Raw genomic sequence first — 21,935 nt, 5'->3', positions numbered from 1 at the left:
ATAATAATAATAATAATATAGCTATTTTAGATAGCTAGCAGTAATTGTATCTAATATAGGCTACTTAAAACATACCGATTTCTTTCAATGAGTTTGCATGCATAGGCCTAGCATGAAGGCACTCACTATCTAAAGGTGGCATTAACCAATGTGCCGTTTAAATCCATAATACGAAAAAACGCTTGTAATTTTCTAAGAAATGTAACAAATATTTTGTTTCACCAATAGGGAACAAGCTTTAATGCTTAGTGTGACTTCACTTCCCAATTTTAGAGAAGAGAGAGAGAGCGAAAAAAAATCTTCATCCGGTTATGGTCAAAGTGAAAATTGTTGCTGCAATGGTTTGAGCCCAGGCATAAACGCGCCCGAGCATTGCAGTCGATGCGATTAAGACAGGGCAACAAAGCAAATTACATACAAGGTGCTCGATTAAACCTGTAATACATGAGCTTCACGGACTGATCTTCAACTGCAATGGACTGTACGATTAAGGTAGGCGGTTGATCTAGTTCTGCTGTTTTCATGTTGTTTCTGAAAATGAGTCGCGCAGCCACCCACTGAGTCGGTTTGCAGGTCTCTTTTTGTAGAGTGAGAGAGACGACGCGGTGATGCGAGGTCCCCACTCTTTCCTTCTTGTACAAAATTTCCTCTTCCTTCCCGTTCGTGGTTGTATGTCGGCTCTTTAATAACACAAGAAACCACTACAACATTTAGAGTCAGATAAAACTAAATGGCGTCCAGAACAGGAGGGGACGTTAAAACCCCAATTTCCATTTGTTTTATTTTTTTGGCGCTCCAAGTTTTTGGTTTTAACACATTGGGCAATCTCAAAGAAACTTAGTTGAAAACATATTGATATATAATAAAAATCGATACAATCATGATTTTTTTTTAAACGAAAAAATGAATTATCAAGAACATCAGATAAAAAACTAATAAAAAGAACAGTTGAGTTCGGAATGCGCTGGCGCGCTCGAGGCAGGTGGCTCTCGAGCTATCGAGCAGTTGGATACAAGAAGGACTCCTTTCCTAACGGCTGGAAGATTGAATTCAGCGAGATGACGGGTACCTGTGATTTTTTTAAAATAAAGATTTAAATAACACTTTACATTAAAGGTTTAAATATAGATAATCATATCATTTAAAACAGCATAACTTAAATTACTTTTTATGTTTGGCAGGCATTATTTCCAACAAATGCGATTCGTTTTACATTGTTTTATATCGTTTTTACATATATATACACATTTATATCTATATGTGTGCGTGTGTGTGTGTGTGTGTGTATATATATATATATATACACACACACACACACACACACACACACACACACACATACACAATACATATAATATGTACATATACATAAACATAATGTATTTATATTTTAAAATATCAAATTGGCAATGCGACTGGCTTTCCTCAACCTTTGGTCAAATTGTACACAGTAAAATGCACTGCGTAAATTGAACTGTAAAAGAGTTTATATAGTACACTCTAGCCATTGTGGACTAATTTAAACTGCTAGTCTTTTTAACAATTAACATTTCCCGTTGCATTGGAACGCAGTTCACAACACGCATTATACAAAATCACCAGAAACTATTAACTAACTCTAATAGTCTCCAAAAAGTTTCTCCAAATTTAGCAGATATATTGCTTCCTTTTATAAAAATTGGTTATGCAACCGCATCATTTTAAGACCTACGGTATGGCCAATTTTCCTCTCAAGCATCATATGTTTCGCGGTTTTATGGTTTTGACAAAGAGACACCAGGTACTATAGATTTTAACATGCATATTTTACACTCCGTCATGATCCTTAGTACTACTTATCACGTATTATCATGTATTAGAATGTATTATTACGAATGATTTAGCACAATCAACTTTAGCCTATAGCCTACCTACTTGCAATTCGTTTAAAACACATTTTTACAAAAGTATGTCGATATGATAAATCAGCACAGCATGCAACTACACAGGCTAAATCTAAAAAAGAATCAACTTTCATTTCCCGAAAAAATTATATTTACTTTTCTTTTTCTTGGAAAAAGAAGTTTAGGGTATACCTATTGCTCAATAAAGTGTGGCCTATTCATTTATGCGTATGTCGTCACTGATATTGTGGTGGGGTGTTATTACTAACGTGCACGTCTAAATCAGCCACGAAGTGAAGAAAACGGGCGACAGTTAATAGCAGTTGCGTTGTGTTGCCTCTCACGCAATATAAATCGCAGAGGGAGAAATGTCAGTCGGTGGAGACACTTAATGTGCGGCAGAGTGTCTGAACAATGCCAAAATATAAATGTGACAAAATCATTTATACATCTTCATACGTAGTTTAAAATTAGAAGACCCACAGGGCTACATTGGTACTGAATATTTTGTCGGAATTGTAGTCTACCACCAAACATCACATCTTGCGAAGTTACAGCATAGTTGAACTCTTGTTCATAGTTTGTAGAATTGTTTTAATTGTCTGAGCAGTAGGCCTAGCTATTTATTTAATCGCATGTCCAATCTCATATGATGTAGGCCACAACAGTGTTTTTATTTAAACATAAGCTACTTTTTATTTTTATTTTATTTTATTTTACCAAATTCTGATTAGGCATAGTTCTACGGATTATTACAGGCCCTATTACTTAGTCCTACTAATCTACTAATTTTTTTAACATATAAAATAGTAGCTACAAAAATAGAACTTACAGAATAAACCATTGCTGGTCTAATTTTCTTAGTTAAAAGACGGCAGTTAAAACTTTCTGTCGTCTTTTACTGGATTTTTATTTTAATATCTCTTTGTCAGAGGTTACAGACCATAGCAATCCTTCAACTACCCCACCCCTCTTAGTCACATAAACTGTTTCTAAAGCGCGCGTGAGAAGGTTATGCTTAACGCTCTAAGACAAACACCTGCTTACAAGTTTTAAAACCACAAGTGAACGGTTAACGATGATTAAATCGAGATTTACATGGAGTGGCAATGGCACTTTTTGAAATAGTCTACTCTGTTAGCAAATACATTTTTCCTAGTTGGCTACTCCTACCATCCCGCACCAATGTCTCGAGTCCAGGGCAGTTATTTTAAGAATAATTTATAGTAAACTGCTCGGTAGAGCCTTGTCAGGTGTCGTTATCTGAACTCGGCAGGCTTCCTGTCTCTAAACCTCAGACTTTCCGCACACACTTCCGCTCCCTCCACACCAAAAAAGCAACAGAGTCTTTCAGAAAACAGAAAAGTTCTTTAGATGTAAGAAAAATCATTTTTACAGAATGTTGCCAATTGTGCGACATGAATCATTGGATAATCAAATCGATTTAAACGAACGCACAGGCTACATGTTTAAACATAAGCCTTAGCTTGGCCTTTAATCTACTTTGGGCAACCCGCCATTTTACTAATGTTACTGGGTGAAAAAAAAGTTGTGAAAACCGCAGCGTGTTTTGCAGCCTAAGACGCAGCTGCTCGTCCCGGTGCAGAATCAGCTCGACGGCTTGTCGACTTCTTCTTTCCTGCTCTCTGAAACAACTTGAGCAAACATCCCATGGCGCATGCGCGTGTAGAGTGCCGTTCAATTGTTGGTAAAAATCGCACTTTTTGATAAATAGCCAGAAAATTCGACTATTTTTATGAAAACATATCAGAGTATAAAGGCATAACCTCATGCATAAGATGCAAGACAATTTGTGCTGGAGAGGGAAGAAACCTAAAGGCGCTTATAAGGGTCCTCCCCTAAATTAATGAAAAAGTTTTTCATAGCATTGAATAAATATTTGAACTAAAATAAAAAAACGAAATAGCATACATGTTTATTATGATTATGAGACTGTATATTTCAGGTGCATTTATTCAGGTTAATCATTAACTAGTTTGTTAACATATGATTCATGAAAATGAAATGTTAAGTATTCTACTGCGATTTCTTATGTGAATAAACTGGGTGCTACATAAATTTCACTATAATTGTTATCGGTATTTTTCAAACAACAATTACTATTCTAGTCCATATAGATATATTTTGAATATTTACAACAACAAAAAAATTAACAGCAGTCTATCCACATCAACATTCCAATAGTCTGAGAATGAAGAATGATTTTCATCAGCTTATGAACAAAGATTTGCCATTCTTGTGAGAAGTATTATGTCACAAAGATTTCAATGCAACATTAATTAAAACCTTTGTGCTTAACATCTGCTGGTTGAGAAAACTGAACACTGAATTAATCCAGTTTCAGTTGGAAGAGGTATCCAACATGACACATAAATAATTGATAGAAATCCAGCAATTTATGGCAAAAATCCATTCTCATGTATTTGTTTTCACAAAAACAAAAAAACAGCCACACCCATTAACTCAATTCAATTCAATTAATTTTTGTATAGGACTTTTCACAGAAGACACAAAGACTTTTTACAGAGTAACACAGGAGAGAATTAAACATATCAGAAAATAACATTGGAGAGAAGCAAAGGTTGTTTGCCCTGTGTAAGCACGTGCACAGTATTTTGTTCGCCCGTGTCTGAGTTCCAGGAACAGTGAATATTTGTGGTGTTGTTTGGTCTTTTGAAGGTGTGCCTCTTCACCCTCCTGTCACAGGACAAATAACCACTACGCACTCAAAAAAAAAAAAAAAGATTTCAATAAGAACCCTGTGATTCCATCGAAGAACCCTATCTAGTTAACAGGTTATTTGTTGGGCAAAATGTTTTTTTGTATGAGAGTTTTCACACTTCACACCTATGACAGAGGGTTCCATGAAGAACGAACAAGGGTTCTCCTCTGGAATCGAGCCAAAGAACCCTTTCAGAACCCTTTGTTCTAAGAGTGCGGGATAAAGCTAGCCATTGGCACCTGACACTGTACTGCACTGAGAAGGGTTCTTGCAGGAGCTTGCAGAATTTGTGCAGATGTATTTTGTCGTTGTTTCATATCTCTTGGCAACAGGGCTTGCAGTGAAACTCATTGAACAGGAAGTCAGTTGTGGTATTAGTGGTCATGCTGTGCTGTGTGTGTATGGTGTATGTGAGGGGGAGAGAGGGAGAGAGAGAGAGAGAGAGAGAGAGAGAAGTATTTTCTGCACATTTGTTTATCTGTGGCTGTGGTAAGTCACATTCATGCCATTAATTCCACTATAAGCAAAGCTGTGTGTGTATAAGTGTGTGTGTACATGTTTGTGCATCTGCACATATGAGCATGTTTATCTACATGTGTCCCCACAAGAGTGGAAAAACAGATGCCAGCTATGTGTAAACCTGCTTCACCACCCTCAATCAAAATAGTCACACTCGTACACCTCTGAACAAAGGACAGAGCTAAACATTTTGATTATAATTAGCCCAAAGCCTATTATTCTGGAGAGTTGTGTGTGTGTGTGTGTGTGTGTGTGTGTGTGCGCGCATGTGAGCGTGTGCGTGTGTGTGTGCGTGTGTGCGTGTGTGCATGTGCAGAATCTTTTCTTTGTCAACCTAACGTACCTCAGTGGTGGTAAAGAAGGGTACAGAAAATAAAGTATCTGTTTTACACAAAAAGAGTGTTCTGACTGTCTCCTGGGCCTCCACCAGTCAAGCTCTTTCACTTCTGCAATGAGGTGAAGGACCGCCTGCCCTGAATTATTTCAGTCTGCTTAGGACAGAGCGTTTCAGTCTGCTGGGAAACACAGCGCTTCAGTCTGCTGAGAAGCACAGTGCTTCAGTCTGCTCAAAGACACAGCGCTTCAGTCTGCTGAGAAGCACAGTGCTTCAGTCTGCTCAAAGACCCAGCGCTTCAGTCACACTGTGCTTAGCTCTACGACAAGACAAGCTGACAAAATCCTGCTTGTGTGCACTGGCCACATCTGTCCTGACTGCAAGTTTGAATCCTTAACCACCGTACGTAGAGAGTGTGACCCGCTGTGCCCCACATGGCGTGACCCCTGACTTTGCTTTGACTCCGTCTTCAGTTTGAAATCTTTCCTGCTTAGGGTGAGGATGTCCCCAGGCCTGGCAAATTCACCCTCTGGTGAATCGATAGGACCAGAACACATTTTCTGATTAAGGTCGGGCGGCAGTGGTGTGAGAACTATTAAAAGTGGCGATAGATATGCATAAGTTAAAGGAAACTCAGCATACAGAAGTGTATAACATTTACCCTTAAATAACCACGGCTTTTTAAAAACGAGTGCTACAGAGAAAAGGTCCAAGGAAAGGCCAACCTTGTTCATGGAATGTGTGATGAGAGCTGCGTTAGGGATGGAGGAAGGACAGCGCCACCTGCTTTTCAAAACTGAATTGCAGGAGTGCATCAGGAGGCCAGAAGACTCAAGAACAATGCGACTAAAATAACACACACACACACACACACACACAATGGGGCTTCAGCTCACAGGGCCTAATCAAGACTGCTTCCTCAGTGCCCAGCAATGCCCCCCCCCAAACAAAAAAACACTCTCAGTTTGTTCTCTTTAAATGACCCACATTTTAATAGCCAACACCCCCCCCCCTCCCTCTCTCTCTACCTACCACCAGCCTGCCCCCCCCCCCCCAGTGCACATTTCCCATCCCCTGCCTTGTGCCAAAAGGTTGCATTGCATATGGGGCTGGAGACTTCCTGTTCACCGCCAAAAACACTGCACTGACGTACACGCTGAAAGGACAATGCACCTCCACCAACAACACACACACATTCACGCACACACGTACAGGCACACACACACACACTCACACACACATGCACACGCTCACACACACACACTCACGCACACACGTACAGGCACACACACACACTCACACACACATACAGACACTCACACAGGCAGGCACACACACACACACACACACACACACAGGCAGGCACACGCACACACACACACACACACAAACACACACACAGAGGCAGGCGCACACTCATACACACACACACACAAATAGGCACGCACAACCACACACTCATACACACACACACACACACACATAGGCAGGCACAAACACACACTCATACACACACACACACACATAGGCAGGCACAAACACACACTCATACACACACACACACACACATAGGCAGGCACAAACACACACTCATACACACACACACTCTCACACACGCAGATGGACCCGCCATTCAGCTGCAGGTCAGCTCAGGTGCAGGAAGCTGGGTTTGTAAGACAGTTACTCAGATCTTGATCTGACTCTTCCTGCTCTCAGTTCTCAACCCACCCCTCAGAGTAAAACTGTCACATCAGCCAGCGCTTGTTTCACCTGTAGCTCAGAACGTACCACACCCTCCTTCGAGAAAAACACCTCTTCCCAATTTTTCTGCTGCGCATCATGCCCGGTCAAGTACTAAAGAACAGTGGCACACTGACAGCCTGCATCATTGACAGACAGGCAAACACAAAAAAAAAAAAAAAACGAAACACAAAGACTGATATCAACAAGAAGGCACAGCTTCACCACAGCCAAACCATGAAATAAATAAACTTTAGGTTTCAATTCTGTACAGGTTTAACCCAAAACAACAGCAGCCATTTTCTCCATGTCGAGGGCCTTGAGGACCAATCAAGCTTGGTTGACCTGTGGCCTGCTCAAGCTTGGTTGACCGTGGCCTGCTCAAGCTTGGTTGACCCGTGCCCTGCTCAAAGTCGGCTGACTCGGCCTGGTTGTCTTCCCTCCCTCCCCTCCGTAGGAAGCCCTGTCCGTGGTGAGTGAGGACCAGTCGATCTTCGAGCAGACCTACGGGCCGGTTCCCATGAAGGGGGAGATGACGTCCCCGGGCCGGTTCAGCCAGGGCTCGGCGGAGAGCACGGAGGCCACGGAGCCCGATTGGGGAGGCGTGGGGGGCAGGCCCGTCGTGAAGAGGGAGGAGGAGCACATCAACGGGTCCCGGTGCGAGAGGTATGTACGGAAAGGGTTAACCGTCACTCAGCCAGGTCGGCGGGCAACTGAGGATTTACATTCACATTTTTGTGTACGTTCTGATGCAGATCAATTTACACACTCTCAGAAAAAAGGGTGAAGTGGAGGTACATTTTGGTTCAAATTTCACAAATGTACCCTGAAAACTACACAGCTGTTCTTTCGCCTAGAAATAAGTCCCTTTTACAAACAAAAAAAGTATAACTTAATTACTAATCGAGTGGCATAGGGTACAATATTACATACCTAGAGGGTACCACCACAGCGATAAACCTTTATACCCATTTCAGCACTTTTTGAAGTGCAGATTACATTCTTACATATACTCCATGTTGACCACTGCATATCTTACTGAAAGAAAATGCCTCAGAATTCCTCACTCAGGGGTGCACTGACAGCCTTTTATTTACAATCACATTATACTACAGTGCCATCCCATAACTCAGTTCAACAGCTTGAAGAATCAAAGTGGGAATTAAACGATTATGTAGCCAGCCAGACACAGGGGGTTGATTAATTGTGTATTGTTTTTTTTGGGTTCTTTTTTGGGGGGCGGGGGTTTGACAGAACAGCAGGAGTTAACATCCGTGCTCTTCGTAAAAGCCTCCGACAGGTGTTCAGTTGAGTTCATTGCTTGGGAAACTTACTAAAATACTAAATACTGAAAAACAGTAAAACATTATACAACAACATGATGCATATGCAGCAGCCAACAAATGGCATAATAGACTAAAGAGCACTATATACACTCACAAGCACTTTATTAGGAGGAACTTTATTATACCTACATATTAATGCGATTATCTAATCAGCCAATCGTGTGGCAGCAGTGCAATGCATTCAATAATGTAGATAAGGGTCAGGAGCTTCAGTTAATGTTCACATCAACCATCAGAATGTGGAAAAAATGTGATCTAAGTGACTTTGGCTGTGGAATGATTGTTGGTGGCAGACAGGATGGTTTGAGTATCTCAGAAACTTCTGATCTTCTGAGGTTTTCACGCACAGTAGTTTGCAAAAAATGGTGCAAAAAACTAAAAGAAATTGAGTGAGCTGCTGTTCTGCAGACAGAAACATCTTGTTGATGCGAGACTTCAGAGGAGAATAGCAAAACTGGTCAAAGCTGACAGGAAGGTGACAGTAACACAAATAACCACACATTAAAACAGTGGTATACAGAAGAGCATCTCTGAACACGACGCATCAAAACTCAAAGTGGATAGGCTGCAGCAATAGAAGTAAAAAAAATAAGTCCTAATAAAGTGCTAACTGAGTGTAGGTACAGTATATGAAGACTCTATACACAAATACAGCACAGGATCTATAATAGGGCTGAGTACCTGGCTATGTAAACCACGGTTAGCATACAAGGTATAAATGAATGTTTATATCTGTGAGTGTGTGTGTGTGAGAGTGTGTGTGAGTGCACAAGGCTACTATCACATTCACTCATTCTTTCATTTCCTCTCTATTTATTTTATTACTCATTGACACAGATCATCAAAATCAGCAAACTAAAAAGAAATCTGCAAATTCTGCATCTCAAAACAGCCAAATGACGTGTTGCCTCTACGTCTGTTATTGGCACCTCACTGTGCAGCACTGTAGTGATGATGTATTAATCAACTATCCCTCTCTCAACCTATCTCTGCCTCTCTCTCCCTTTCTCTCGCTTTCCGTCCTTCTTTCGGCATCTCTCTCCATCCCTCTCTCATGCTTTCTCTTCCTGTCTCTTTCCCCATCTTGTCCTCCCCTTCTTTCTCCTTCCCCCTCTTGCTTTCTCTTCCCCTGTCTCTCTCGCCCCCCTCCTTCCCTCTCTCCCTCTCCTGCCCTCTACCATTCTCCCTCTCTATTCTTTCTGTCTCTCTCATTCTCTCCCCCCCACCTCTCCCTCCACCTCTCCCTCCTCCCTCCCTCATTCTCTCTCTGTCCCTCTCCTGCCATTCTCTCTCTCTCTCCATTATTCTCCCTTTCACTCTCCCACATCTCTCCTCCCTCCCTCATTCTCTCTCTCTTCCTATGTCCCCCTCTCTCTCTCCCTCCCCTCTCTCCCTCAATCTCTCTCTCTCACTCCCTCTCACCCCTCTCTCCGTCGCTCTCTTCCCCCTCTCTCTCCGGCCCTCCCCCTCTCCCTCTCGTACTCCCTCTCTCTCTCCTCCCTCTCTCCCTCACTCTCTTCCCCCTCTCTCTCCTGCCCTCCCCCCTCTCCCTCTCTCACTCCCTCTCTCTCTCCCCCCTCTCTCTCTCGCTCTCTCCTCCCCTCTCTCTCCTGCCCTCCCCCCTCTCTCTCTCTCTCCCTTGCTCCAGTGGGGAGTCCCCGGTGGACTGCAGTGTGTCCAGGAGGTCTCGGCACATAAGCAGCAGTGAGGGGGAGCAGCTGGCCTATCAGGCCTCTTACCCAGAGCCCCGGAGTCCGCAGACCGCTACCCCCCCCAACAGTGGCACGGAGGAGAAGAGGGTCATAGTGCCTGCAGGTGAGGAGTCCCCTCCCCTCCCCGCCTGGGCCTCTCCCTGACCACCTCGTCGACCCAAACTCCCCCCCGATGAAGATTGCTCGCTGTCAGCCTTCTTCCCTATTCTTTCTGCCCCTTTCTCAATTGCAGAAGTGTCAGCGGCCAGTACAAGCTATTTTAGCCCCTGCGAGAGGAAGCTGTGTGTCAGAGAGAGAGAGAGAGGGAGGGAGGGAGGGCAGGAGTGAGAGACAGAGAGAGAGAGTGAGCAAGAAAGAGACAGAGAGAGAGAGAGAGGGAGGGCAGGAGTGAGGGACAGAGAGAGAGAGAGAAAGAGAGACAGAGAGGGAGAGAGAGGGAGGCAGGAGAGAGAGACAAAGTGAGAGAGAGAGAGAGAGAGATAGAGGGCAGGAGAGAGAGAGAGAGAGAGAGAGAGAGAGAGAGAAATGAGATGTGTGAACCTCAGAATGTGTTGCGGCCCCATGTACCATTAAAATGAGACGTTTTATTTTGTTTAAAAAGTGACGGTGTCTTATCAGCCCATGTGGGCTGGGCATTTTCAGGATCGACGGATAATAAAAATCAATCGATCAACCATAGCATGTTCAAAAGCCGCAAGAATGACCAGCAGCATCAAATTCTCGGCTCTTTACGATGGATTTAAATTCTCCAGGCCTGTCAGCTGAAGCCGTTCCAGGCAGAGGCTGCACTTAAGAGCCTTCTAGCCTCGCTCGGGATGGGCAGTAGGAACCTTCATTGTCCCAATATCATGTGACTGTAACTGTTACCCACCAGAATTATGGGCCACATAGCGGGTGACATAGCTGGGGAGAAAAGCATGAAAATATATAAAAGCAAATGCATGTGAATGCATAGATAGAGCAGGCCAACCAGCCATTGCCTGCGCTATGGCTCCTTCTAACCAGAACCTGATCGGTGTTGAGATAAGATGCCACGGGCAGATATGTAGCCTTTGACCTGGTCTTCATCCAACGGCTAAAAGAGAAAGCCCTACAGTTATTCATTACAATAGGGTGTCCACCTTTTAATAGACGAAACAAGCAGATTTTCAGTCCGGAGTAATTACGGTGGAGACCAAGCGGAGGATTTAAAGCAAGATAGTGATCCTGCTATTACAGCGGACGCTAATTTCATAAACGGTGGTTCCGGCATATCTGGGCCAGCTGGTTTGTGAGGGTGAGGTTTATTTGAGGTGACAGAAAGTGCATGACCGGTCTTCACGCCACTCTCACATCTCCTTCTCCCCACAGTAGTGGGGGGCGGGCCTGTAGCGTAGTGGTTAAGGTAAATGACTGGGACACGCAAGGTCGGTGGCTTGAATCCCAGTGTAGCCCCAATAAGACCCGCACAGCCGTTGGGCCCCTGAGCAAGGCCTTTAACCCTGCATTGCTCCAGGGGAGGATTGTCTCCTGCTTAGTCTAATCAACTGCACGTCGCTCTGGATAAGAGCATCTGCCAAATGCCATTAATGTAAATGTAATGTAGTGGGGATGGTGGAGTCAGTAGTCCCAGTGAAATAGAATTCAGTTTTAGCTCCCTTCACAAACCAGGTAAATTTGTTGCTCAACCGGACGAAAGTCAGTCAGTCAAGAGTCAGACGTCGTTCCCTATAGCTGGCCCATCTCACCTGTGTCAGGAAGATCAGGTTTGAACCGATTGGTTTTTACAACCCTTTAGTTGAGATTTAGGGCATCTAAATTTGTGGGTTTATGTATGTGTGTGTGTGTGTGTGTGTGTGTGTGCATGGGCACGTACGTGTGTGCATGTGTATGAGTGTGTGTGTGTGTGTGTGTGTGTGCATGGGCACGTACGTGTGTGCATGTGTATGAGTGTGTGTGTGTGTGTGTGTGTGTGTGTGTGTGACCTGTTCTTAGCGGTTACCCAATGTGAACAGGATCTTGCGTCAGTTGAAATGGAGCTCTCTGGTAAAGCAGGCCGGTCAGTGACAGTGACAGTGCAGGGCGGTAATCAAAGAGAGGGGAGCCTGTCACTTATCATACACCCTGTTTCTGCGTCTGCTTCACCTTCTCTTCCTCTCCGGCTATCTCTGTTTGTGATCAGACATCAACACATCTGCATCAGCATCTTTACACGGGCGTGTTCTAGATTCTGTGTGCCACTGACTTTCAGCCAAAGCAACAGTGGAAAATACGGGGCTCAATATGGACTCAATAGTCGTATGCTAGTTGGGGGCTCAGGGCCGTTATTTCCCATTTTTCTTCCCTTCTGCCGGTGAAGTGTCTTTGGGACAGTGAAAAGTGAGAAGTGAAAAACTATACAATTGAAATTGAAAATTGAATAAATGTATTAGGCCTCTACACGCACATATTTTTTCCAAGGAGCATATGCTGCTAAATTGAGTTGAGTATTAGGAGCACAGTTTCAGTTTCAAGTATTAGGAGCACATACTCCAAAAACGGGAGCACTGTAGAACCCTATAAGATGCCTTTTTTACACCTGAAAACACATAAAAACACACAGGCCATTAACATAGCTGAATACTCAACTGAAGCAGTTAAGTGTAAGTATTCTGGCTAAAGGGACAATGGTACATTTCTAGCTGCAACCCAAACCCTAGTTCCCTAACCTCTGAACTACTCTGCCGGTAAACAGGAAACTAGCAGGACTACATTCGGACAAACAGCCCATCAGCAAAGCGCATCCAGATTGAGTCATGTCATCATTACATTTTATCACGCTGTTAAAAAATTAAATAAATTAAATTCAATGGTTAATAGCCACTTGTATGGCTCAACGGCCGTTATCAGTTTCCTACGGTGCAGAATAAAACTGTTGTTAGGAGATTTGCTGTTTGCCAAATCTGTGGTCACACAGCCAAACCCAAAATGGGGAACCTGCCAGCCATTCAGTGGGCATTGGCTCTGCTTTAGCACCAGTGTTTCCTTTGCAGAAACGCAGCACTTTCCCACGAACCATTTCACGTTTCAACGTGATTTAAAAAAAAAAACACACACACACACACACACACACACACACACACACACAGGTATCAGGGGACAGACAAAGCAAAGGAAAGAAAGTTAACTCGTTCCCAAGCGTTAAAACATTGACGAGCAACGCGCGCTTCACGCACGTCAGCCGGGCCGATTCCCGAAAAAGAGGGCTCGCGCGAGCAGACAGAACATTCCGTCGCGTCGGGACACTCATCTTCCCTGAGTAACGGTCGGGAGGGGGCATGCCGGGTGTTTGTGACCTCACGGGCGGTGAGACAGCCCAGGGCGGGGTCCCCCCACACAATGTCTCTGAGCGGGCCGTGCCAGGCTATTATTGCTGCAATAATACACGGATATTACATCACTGCCGCGCAATGTGCTAAAGGAGGACAATCGGGACTTCTGAGGCTGAGGCCTAGCCAAATAACGTCCCCCGGACCCCCTGGAAATGCCAAATCCCCCCCCCCGCCCCCCCCAGTATGAATAAACAGATAAACAGTGTGCACCTTAAATTCTTGTTAGAGGGTGTGTCTCTGAACATTTCACTCCAGAGCTAATATGGATGTCTCAATCCCCAAGGTAAAAAAAACACTGGGTTAGTCACATATTCCCGACAGGCCCTATTGCAGTGTGCTTTAAATTGATTTGTATAATTATACACAGCATTGTATTTCTCCATTGTTAGCTAATATTCACCAGTATTGTGTGCCTGGCATCAAGGACAGCTCATAAAGGTCCTTCAAAAACACTAAAAACTGTTATTTCACCTGTTAAAATATGCTGATTCCTATACATTTTAAAAGCAAAAAGCCCTATAAAAACTCAAGGAAAGAATAAATGTCAAATTCACTGTCTCAGAAACTACATTAAGAGAAATGTGAATTGGATACATTGCGAAAAACCGCTCTGAAACTGACATACTTTCTCAATAACTTGGGAACTTGTGGAGCTATCTGCTATGTATACGGTCAGTTCCTCCTCAGAAGATATGTGTGGTCCAAGCAGTCTCCACCCAGGAACCATGACAACCACAGTGCACAACACCCAGGAACTATGACAACCACACAACACAGACCACAGACAAAATTGACAGCTGTCTCAAAAACATGGCCAGATCATTTTCTGAGATAAATATTTAACCTTTCATTTCAGGTCCATGGTGCACCATCACCTATCATCTCTTCCCCCACCCTAGCATTTCAAACCATCTCTTCCCACATACATTCATTTGCTTCCCCTACCCATGTTATCCAGGACAGTTTCCATAGTGTAATGTGTTCAAAGGTTACCGCACTGTCTGTCAGTAAAGTTATGGCAAGTCACACACTAGAAGTGAAGCATGATTGCAGGTGATATGGTGAATAAATTCAACATCAAGATGAAGATGAAAGTGCAACGTGAAAGTGCCAGAAGATGAAGATATAAGTGACACATAAGAGTGATGCTAGATTGGGGGTAACCCTGTCGAGGGGAAGTGTTGCAGCTAGTCAAGGTACAGACTGAAGAGGTGTGCCTTCAGACCACGGTGGAAAATGAATCAGTGGAATTCAGTGGAAGTACTAATCACAGAATTAAGCATCCACGAATCAACATTGACATTGTTCAGTTGTTCTCATCATCCGCATGCATTGTGATTGGTGGAGCTCCAGTCCGGTTTCTATGCGATAGGAGGGCATTACGTGGCGACGACACGGTTCCGTCCCGTCCCTGCAGATCTTAGGGAAAGCCTGAAACTGCAGAAAATGACTCAGCGCTTGCATTGCGTTTGACGTTTTCTCCCAATTTGCCTCCGTCCAGACCCTGAGGTGTGGACGCAGGACCATGTGAGACAGTGGGTGGAGTGGGCCATCAAGGAGTACTGCCTGGCGGACGTGGACGTGTCCGTCTTCCAGTCCATGGACGGGAAGGCCCTCTGCAAGATGAGCAAGGAGGACGTGATGCGTCTCACCTCTGCCTACAACACCGACATCCTCATCTCACACCTCAATTACCTCCGGCAGAGTACGTCCGTATGAGTATACACCTGACATTTCACACCTGTATGAGAGTATATCACACCTGTATAAGTATATATGACACACGTGTATCATATGGATCAAGTACATCTGTATGAATATATATCACACACATGTATGATATTATTGGCATTTGGCACACGCTCTTATCCAGAGCGATGTACAGTTGATTAGACTAAGCAGGAGACAATCCTCCCCTGGAGCAATGCAGGGTTAAGGGCCTTGCTCAAGGGCCCAACGGCTGTGCGGATTTTATTGTGGCTACACCGGGATTAGAACCACCGACCTTGCGTGTCCCAGTCAATTACTACGCTTAATCACTACGCTACAGGCCGCCCTGCCCATATGGACCAAGTTGTACAACAAAGGCCGATCCATTTCACAATCCACAATAATGTCTTTTTTTTTTTGCTAAAGTTAAGAGCTTCTCCTGCTGCCATGTATTTGGTGAAAATGTTCTATGTTCTACGTGGGCTTTTCTAGGCCTGAAACAGCAGGGGAACATGCATGCCGCCCCGTCCTCATTTCTGAGGTACAGGGGACCTCTAGTGGTGGCCTGAGGTACACACGCCTGAGCGCCCCCCCACCCCCCATCTCTCTCTCTCTCTCCCTCTCCAGGTAGCCCCACTTTCTCCTACCCCACAGCCCCTATCAACAACACACAGCCACAGCAGCCCCGCCTGCAGGTGAAAGCAGGTAAGGCATGTCCCTGGGCGCAGCCCTCATGGTGATGTCACTCCGTTCAGCACGCCAGAGGCTCGGTCCTGCCACCACAGTGCACAATGCCTCCATGTTACCCTCAGCCCTGCGGCTTTTAAAAGCGGCTTTAAATAAACATTATGGACGTGAAGGAGGACTCAGACGGGTCACTGTTCTCGAGCGCTGCCGAGCGTCTGTGGTGCGATTTTTGCATCTGGTCGTGCAGTCTCAGACAGGAAGCAGCTGCTCTGGGACAGGAAGTGAGGGATGCTGGTTCCAATCTGGGACACAATGTTGGGGGGGAGGGGGGGTGACAATAGCCACAGGAACCACTGAGCCTCTTCAACCCCCTTTCTTCTCTTTCACTCTTTTCATCCTCCATAATTCTCTCCATCTACTGTGTACTCTTCCTTCCTTCCTTCCTTCCTTCCTTTCTGTGGTTGTCTTTCTTTCTCACCCTTTCTTCCTGTTCTCAGTTTTTTCTCATTTCTCATTTTCTTCTCATCTTTTTTTTTTTGCCCCCTTCACATTTTTGTCGCCACAGCACAATTTGAAGAGTAACAATACTCTAAAATGGTAACCTGCGAGTTAAAAAGCAAAAGAAAAACCCCAAAAATGAAAGAAAACTAAACTACACGGGCGAATGAGAGCTGTGAGAGTGGCTGACTGGGGCGTGTGGGTGATACACCCGCGTCTGTCTCTCCCGCATTTCCCCTGTCTTTCTCCCCTCTCTCCATCTCCCTACCTCCCTCTCCCTCTCTCTCTCTCTCTCTCTCTCCCCCTCTCTCTCTCTCCCATCCCTCGCTCATTTTCTTTCTGCTTGTTATCTACAGAGAACAGCTATGAGGAGATCAGCAGGAGGAACAGCTGGTCAACGACCCCTCTTCCTGCTGTACAGAAAGGCAAGGAGATTCAGCCAATGTGTAGATAATTAACCCTTTCACACAATGTACTGTACTGTACCACAGTCTCCAGCACCCCAGATTTATATATTTGGTCTTAGATATTTTTATATGTATAAAAAACACAACATGCTATGTCAGTAGTTATTTAAATGTTACAGTGAAGTTTTGGCATTTTGTTTAAGTAACATGAAATAATATACCACTTTTCAGAGCATATATAAAAATGGCCTTTTGAAAATGATTGGGGCAAAACAAATACGATGACCATTCCTTGGTCATGTTATCGGATTGCATGAGCTAAAAGGTTTTACACTTGCTAGTAAATAGTTAGTATATCAGGCCCTTATTATTATAAACTCAATTAAAAAGTTACGCCTTCAACTGAAGACCGTTGAGAGCTTGAAAGAGATTAAGTTTACAGACTCAAATGGTTCAAGGCAGTCTGTTTGGTGCAAGGCCATTGGCGTAAACTGAACTCCTGGGTTCCACATTGCAGTGATGCAGTTTCTCTCCATCCAGGTTCTCCCATAGAACACCAGCACACCACCAGGGTAACGGATCCCGCGCCTCGACACGTTCAAGGTACAGACCGGCACTGTACACACACACGCTATACTACTGGAATAACACGTATTCATAGCAGCTGAAGCAGATCTGCTGGGTGGCTCATTGGGTTAAGGCATCACGCTGGGTTACACAGAGCCTCGGGGCCTGAATGTGCAGACTGAGGGCAGCAGCTCCACAGGGCCATGCACACTCAGTGAACGTGTCTCACAGGGAATGGGAGCATTCAGGCAGAGAGGCTTCTGTGCGCCTTGCTATCTAGTGACCCCTGCTGGTCCATCGGGGGACCCACAGATTGAAGTGAAAGCCGCAAATGAAGGGTACTCCGCATGCTCTGTTCTGAGCTAAGCTGTAGTAAAGCTGTAGTAAAAGTTAGAAGTTAAAAGTATCATATTGCGCAACAGGCTAAGATGCAGCGCACTTGCGGTTGCAGTTCGTTGCAGTTGCCCATTGAGCACCGGGGTTCCATTCCTGGTCCTGCCAAAAGCCAAGTTTGGCCGGCTCTCATGGAGCAGCATAATTGGGTCACTGCTCCAGTGGGAGGGACTTGGCAGGGTTAGCGGATCGCTGCGCACAACAGCAACCCGGGCACCTCGGAACCAGGGTCACGAGCACGAGACGAGACGGCTTGAAGAAGGCGTGTTGTTCTCGGATCGCCAGATCCCTTCAGGCCGCCGAGGGACGGCGGTCTATCCCCCAGCTAACACTAATTTGGCCACCAAATTGGGAGAAAAAGGGGAAAATCTGAAATAAATTATTTTTTTTAAAGTATCTTATCAATGTATTTTGTATAATTTACGAGTACCGCTGTCTGAAGTCTAATTGTGAGTTCCTTTTGTCTCATACACAGATCCATACCAAGCCCTTGGACCAATCAGCAGCCGCTTAGCCAATCCAGGTACGACCCTCCACAAAAACACACACCACAGGTGGGGAGCCTCACCTGAGGACAGGTATAGAGTAACTGTGCATAGGCGCCCAATCAGGCCAGAGCATGGGAGGGTTGAGCCAATCACAGTCCGCCTACTTCACCCGCACATTCAGAAACCAGGAAGAAGGTAACAGCCAATCATCAGCGACATCATCTCCAGTGGGCTCGTTCTAGTCAACATTTTAACTGTCGTCTCAATCAAGAAGTAGATTCCACATTTAATGCACAATGCATACATAAACAGTTCACTGAAAATGGTAGTTCAAAAATGTGCAGGTATATAAATAAATACATAATTATTAATAAAATAATTGTTATTATTGACCAAAGTAATACAAAGATGCAAAGCAATAATAATATTTTGGAATTTCATAATTTTTTTTCCCAAACCAAATTTTTATTTATTTAAATTTTTAAAGGACACACCACATCTCCACAATATAGATTTCTTGATTCAGCTGAAATAGTAGGTATTCAATCTTACCAACCTATTTAGGAAGCAACTCCCAGTGTCAAAGGCTAAAGAACCACACTTTAACTCAGTTTTACAGTTGTGACCATTTTACTGTGTTCCTCGCACTATATATACTGTGAAAGGTTGCAGACGCTTTCGGACCTGTGACTAAAAACGTTTTGTGCCGAGGTGCAGCCAGGCACCCCAAAGATGGCATTGACCAGCATCTGCCCCTGTCTGCCCCTGTCTCCTCACAGAGTCCCTCCCTCTCCACAAGCAGCGCCGAAAAGCCAAACTTAATTCATACAAGCTGTCCGAAACCAGCACTCACAGGATTGTGGGTAGGTTGCTGGACCGCTAATAACTTTTAAGCAGTAATTCCTAATGCCTGAGGAAAGCATCCTTCCAACGGTTGTGTACACACACAGCAAAATGGTCACATTTATTTAAATCGAGCCCTGGGTGTCGCATTTTGTAACAGTTCTTTGCTGTGAGGGAATGCAACGTTTTGTAAATCCTTTTTTTCAATTTGCAAGCAGTCCAACTGCAGCCTTCTACTGGTTGAAGACTGACACTGCAGTGTCTAAGTCAGGGCTGCCCAATCATGTCCAGAGCAAGCAGGTTTTCATTCCAACCAATCACAACACCTGCAAATTAACACACCAGGGAGGAGGGAACTAATTAGTGCAATCAGCAGGTGTGGTGATTGGTTGGAATGAAAGCCTGCTTACTATCAGCCCTCCATGCCAAATAAATAATAAAACAAATATATGAAAAAAAAAATAATATGTAGCCTAGTGGTACATGACTGGGACCCGCAAGCTTCAATCCCCAGTGCAGCCACTATAAGATCCGCAGCAAGGCCCTAAAACCCACATTGCTCCAGGGGAGATTGTCCCTTGCTTTGTCTTACCAAGTGTAAGACGCTTTGAATAAAAGAGTCAGCTAAGTAACATGTAATGTAACGTAATAATATAATATGAGTCAAAAAGACAACATGCTAGTCTGTTGTGCCAGCAAGTGTATGTGTGCTCGTGTATGTGTACTTGGAATTGGAAGATGCCATTTTGAGCTATCTGGCCCTATCCAGCTTATAACATTCCTCACTTCCTGTCTTTTTTCCCCCCATAAGGCTCGGGGCAGATCCAGCTGTGGCAGTTCCTGCTGGAGCTGCTGTCGGACAGCGGCAACGCCAGCATCATCACGTGGGAGGGCACCAACGGCGAGTTCAAGATGACGGACCCGGACGAGGTGGCCAAGCGCTGGGGCGTGCGCAAGAGCAAGCCCAACATGAACTACGACAAGCTGAGCCGCGCCCTGCGCTACTACTACGACAAGAACATCATGACCAAGGTGCACGGCAAGCGCTACGCCTACAAGTTCGACTTCCAGGGCATCTCGCAGGCGCACCAGAACCACGGCGGGGAGGTGGGAGTGCTGAAGTACCAGCACGAGCCCTACGTGCAGCCCTACCACAGCCACCAGCCCAAGGTCAACTTCATGGGGGCGCACACCGCCGCCCCCATGCCCGTCACCTCCGGGAGCTTCTTCGGGCCTCCGTCCACGTACTGGAACTCCACGACCACCGCCATCTACCCCGGCACCGCCATGCCACGACACCCGGGAGCCCACTCGCACCTCAGCACCTACTACTGAACCCGTCGCCCCCGGCAACAGAGCCGTTTCCCTCTCCCCCGCCCCCCCGCCCCCTACTCGAGAGTCAATATACCGTATTTCCAGCAAGTTACCGGACTCGGTTTACAAGTCTACATTACTACAATTCCAAAGGGTTATTTTGTATATTCTCTGTAAAAGTTGAGTTGTAAATATAAAATCCACAATGAATTCCAGGAATTAACAATCAGTGGACAAAATGCAAAAAAGCCGAATGCAATTAATGCAGTGTTATTTCTATTTTCATTTTAACCAAGAAGGAAGTTACGCCTAAAGTCCTAGATAATTGTGTAGAATTTTGGTTCACAATCCATTTTCTACTGGTATTTTAATGTGCATATATTATTTCTAATTGTACAGACCAATACACATGTTGTAGCTCTTTTTATTTCCCATGTTACTATATTTGTTTCTATATAATGTAGCACTCTATGAAAATAAAGTATATTTGTATAGTTGGAAGTTTTTGTTTTGTGTTTCATTAGTTTAAATGTGGTTCACGCAGCTATAAAATATTAATTTACTTATCTCAGTGAGATTATTACATGCATGGAACTGAAATTTTATCAGATTCTTTGAATAAACTGGTTAAGCATCAACATCCTGGTCACGAAACCAACATGAACTAAAGATTCAGGTTGAAAAACCAATACCCTCACGATCTAAACATAGCTGGCAGACAATGCAGAACGTTCTTCACACAGTTTAAACACACTTTCTGTCGATTTCAGACATTTCAGAGTCTGAAAGCCACTTTGGATTTCTGCATTTATTGCTTGACCTGCAGCGCCAATCAATCAAAATTCTAAACCAATGGCATTGCAGGAGGGGCAGCACCGATGGATAGCACTACCACCTCACAGCAAGGTCCTGGGTTTGAATCCCGGTCGGCCGGGGCCTCTCTGTGTGGAGTTTGCATGTTCTCCCCGTGTTCGCGTGGGTTTCCTCCGGGTACTCCGGTTTCCTCCCACAGCCCAAAGACATCTAGGTTAGGATGATTGGAGAGTCTAAATTGCCCATAGGTATGAGTGTGTGAGTGAATGGTGTGTGTGCCCTGCGATGGACTGGCAACCTGTCCAGGGTGTATTCCTGCCTTTCGCCCAATGTGTGATGGGATAGGCTCTAGCCCCCCTGCAACCCTGTTCAGGATAAGCAGGTTAAGATGATGGATGGATGGATGGCATTGCAGCAGCCTCCAGTGTAGAACACAGGAGACAGAGGTTGCATTCTCTCATTCTCTGTGAGCCAGCCACCCCACATCCAGCAGTGTCACTACTGGGCCATTTTGAATATGTAGACCGTAGGCTCAGAGGGAAAGAGAGGGAGAAGGAGAGAAAACACCACAGTGAACACACCATGTAC

General features: G+C 44.7%; 1 protein-coding gene across 3 annotated transcripts; it reads left to right on the top strand.

Annotated features, from left to right (window-relative positions):
- The first annotated feature begins 320 nt into the window (after positions 1–320).
- On the top strand, positions 321–21,035 carry fli1rs (Fli-1 proto-oncogene, ETS transcription factor-related sequence). 3 transcript variants are annotated; one of them, XM_061252792.1, is made up of 10 exons: positions 321–492; positions 7,677–7,885; positions 10,214–10,380; positions 15,129–15,332; positions 15,965–16,042; positions 16,879–16,947; positions 17,470–17,532; positions 18,365–18,412; positions 19,157–19,240; positions 20,032–21,035. In XM_061252792.1, the coding sequence occupies exons 1-10, from the start codon at positions 475–477 to the stop codon at positions 20,553–20,555; spliced, it is 1,464 nt and encodes a 487-aa protein (XP_061108776.1). In that variant the 5' UTR covers positions 321–474; the 3' UTR covers positions 20,556–21,035. The 3 variants fall into 3 exon arrangements, with proteins under 3 accessions (XP_061108776.1, XP_061108795.1, XP_061108785.1); XM_061252801.1 differs by lacking the exon at positions 321–492 and adding an exon at positions 689–1,065; XM_061252811.1 differs by lacking the exon at positions 19,157–19,240.
- Positions 21,036–21,935: the final 900 nt, after the last annotated feature.

Source organism: Conger conger, chromosome 1 (genome assembly GCF_963514075.1).
Source record: "Conger conger chromosome 1, fConCon1.1, whole genome shotgun sequence".
Taxonomy (NCBI): Eukaryota; Metazoa; Chordata; class Actinopteri; order Anguilliformes; family Congridae; genus Conger; species Conger conger.
This window is presented reverse-complemented; position numbering and strand designations above follow the sequence as displayed.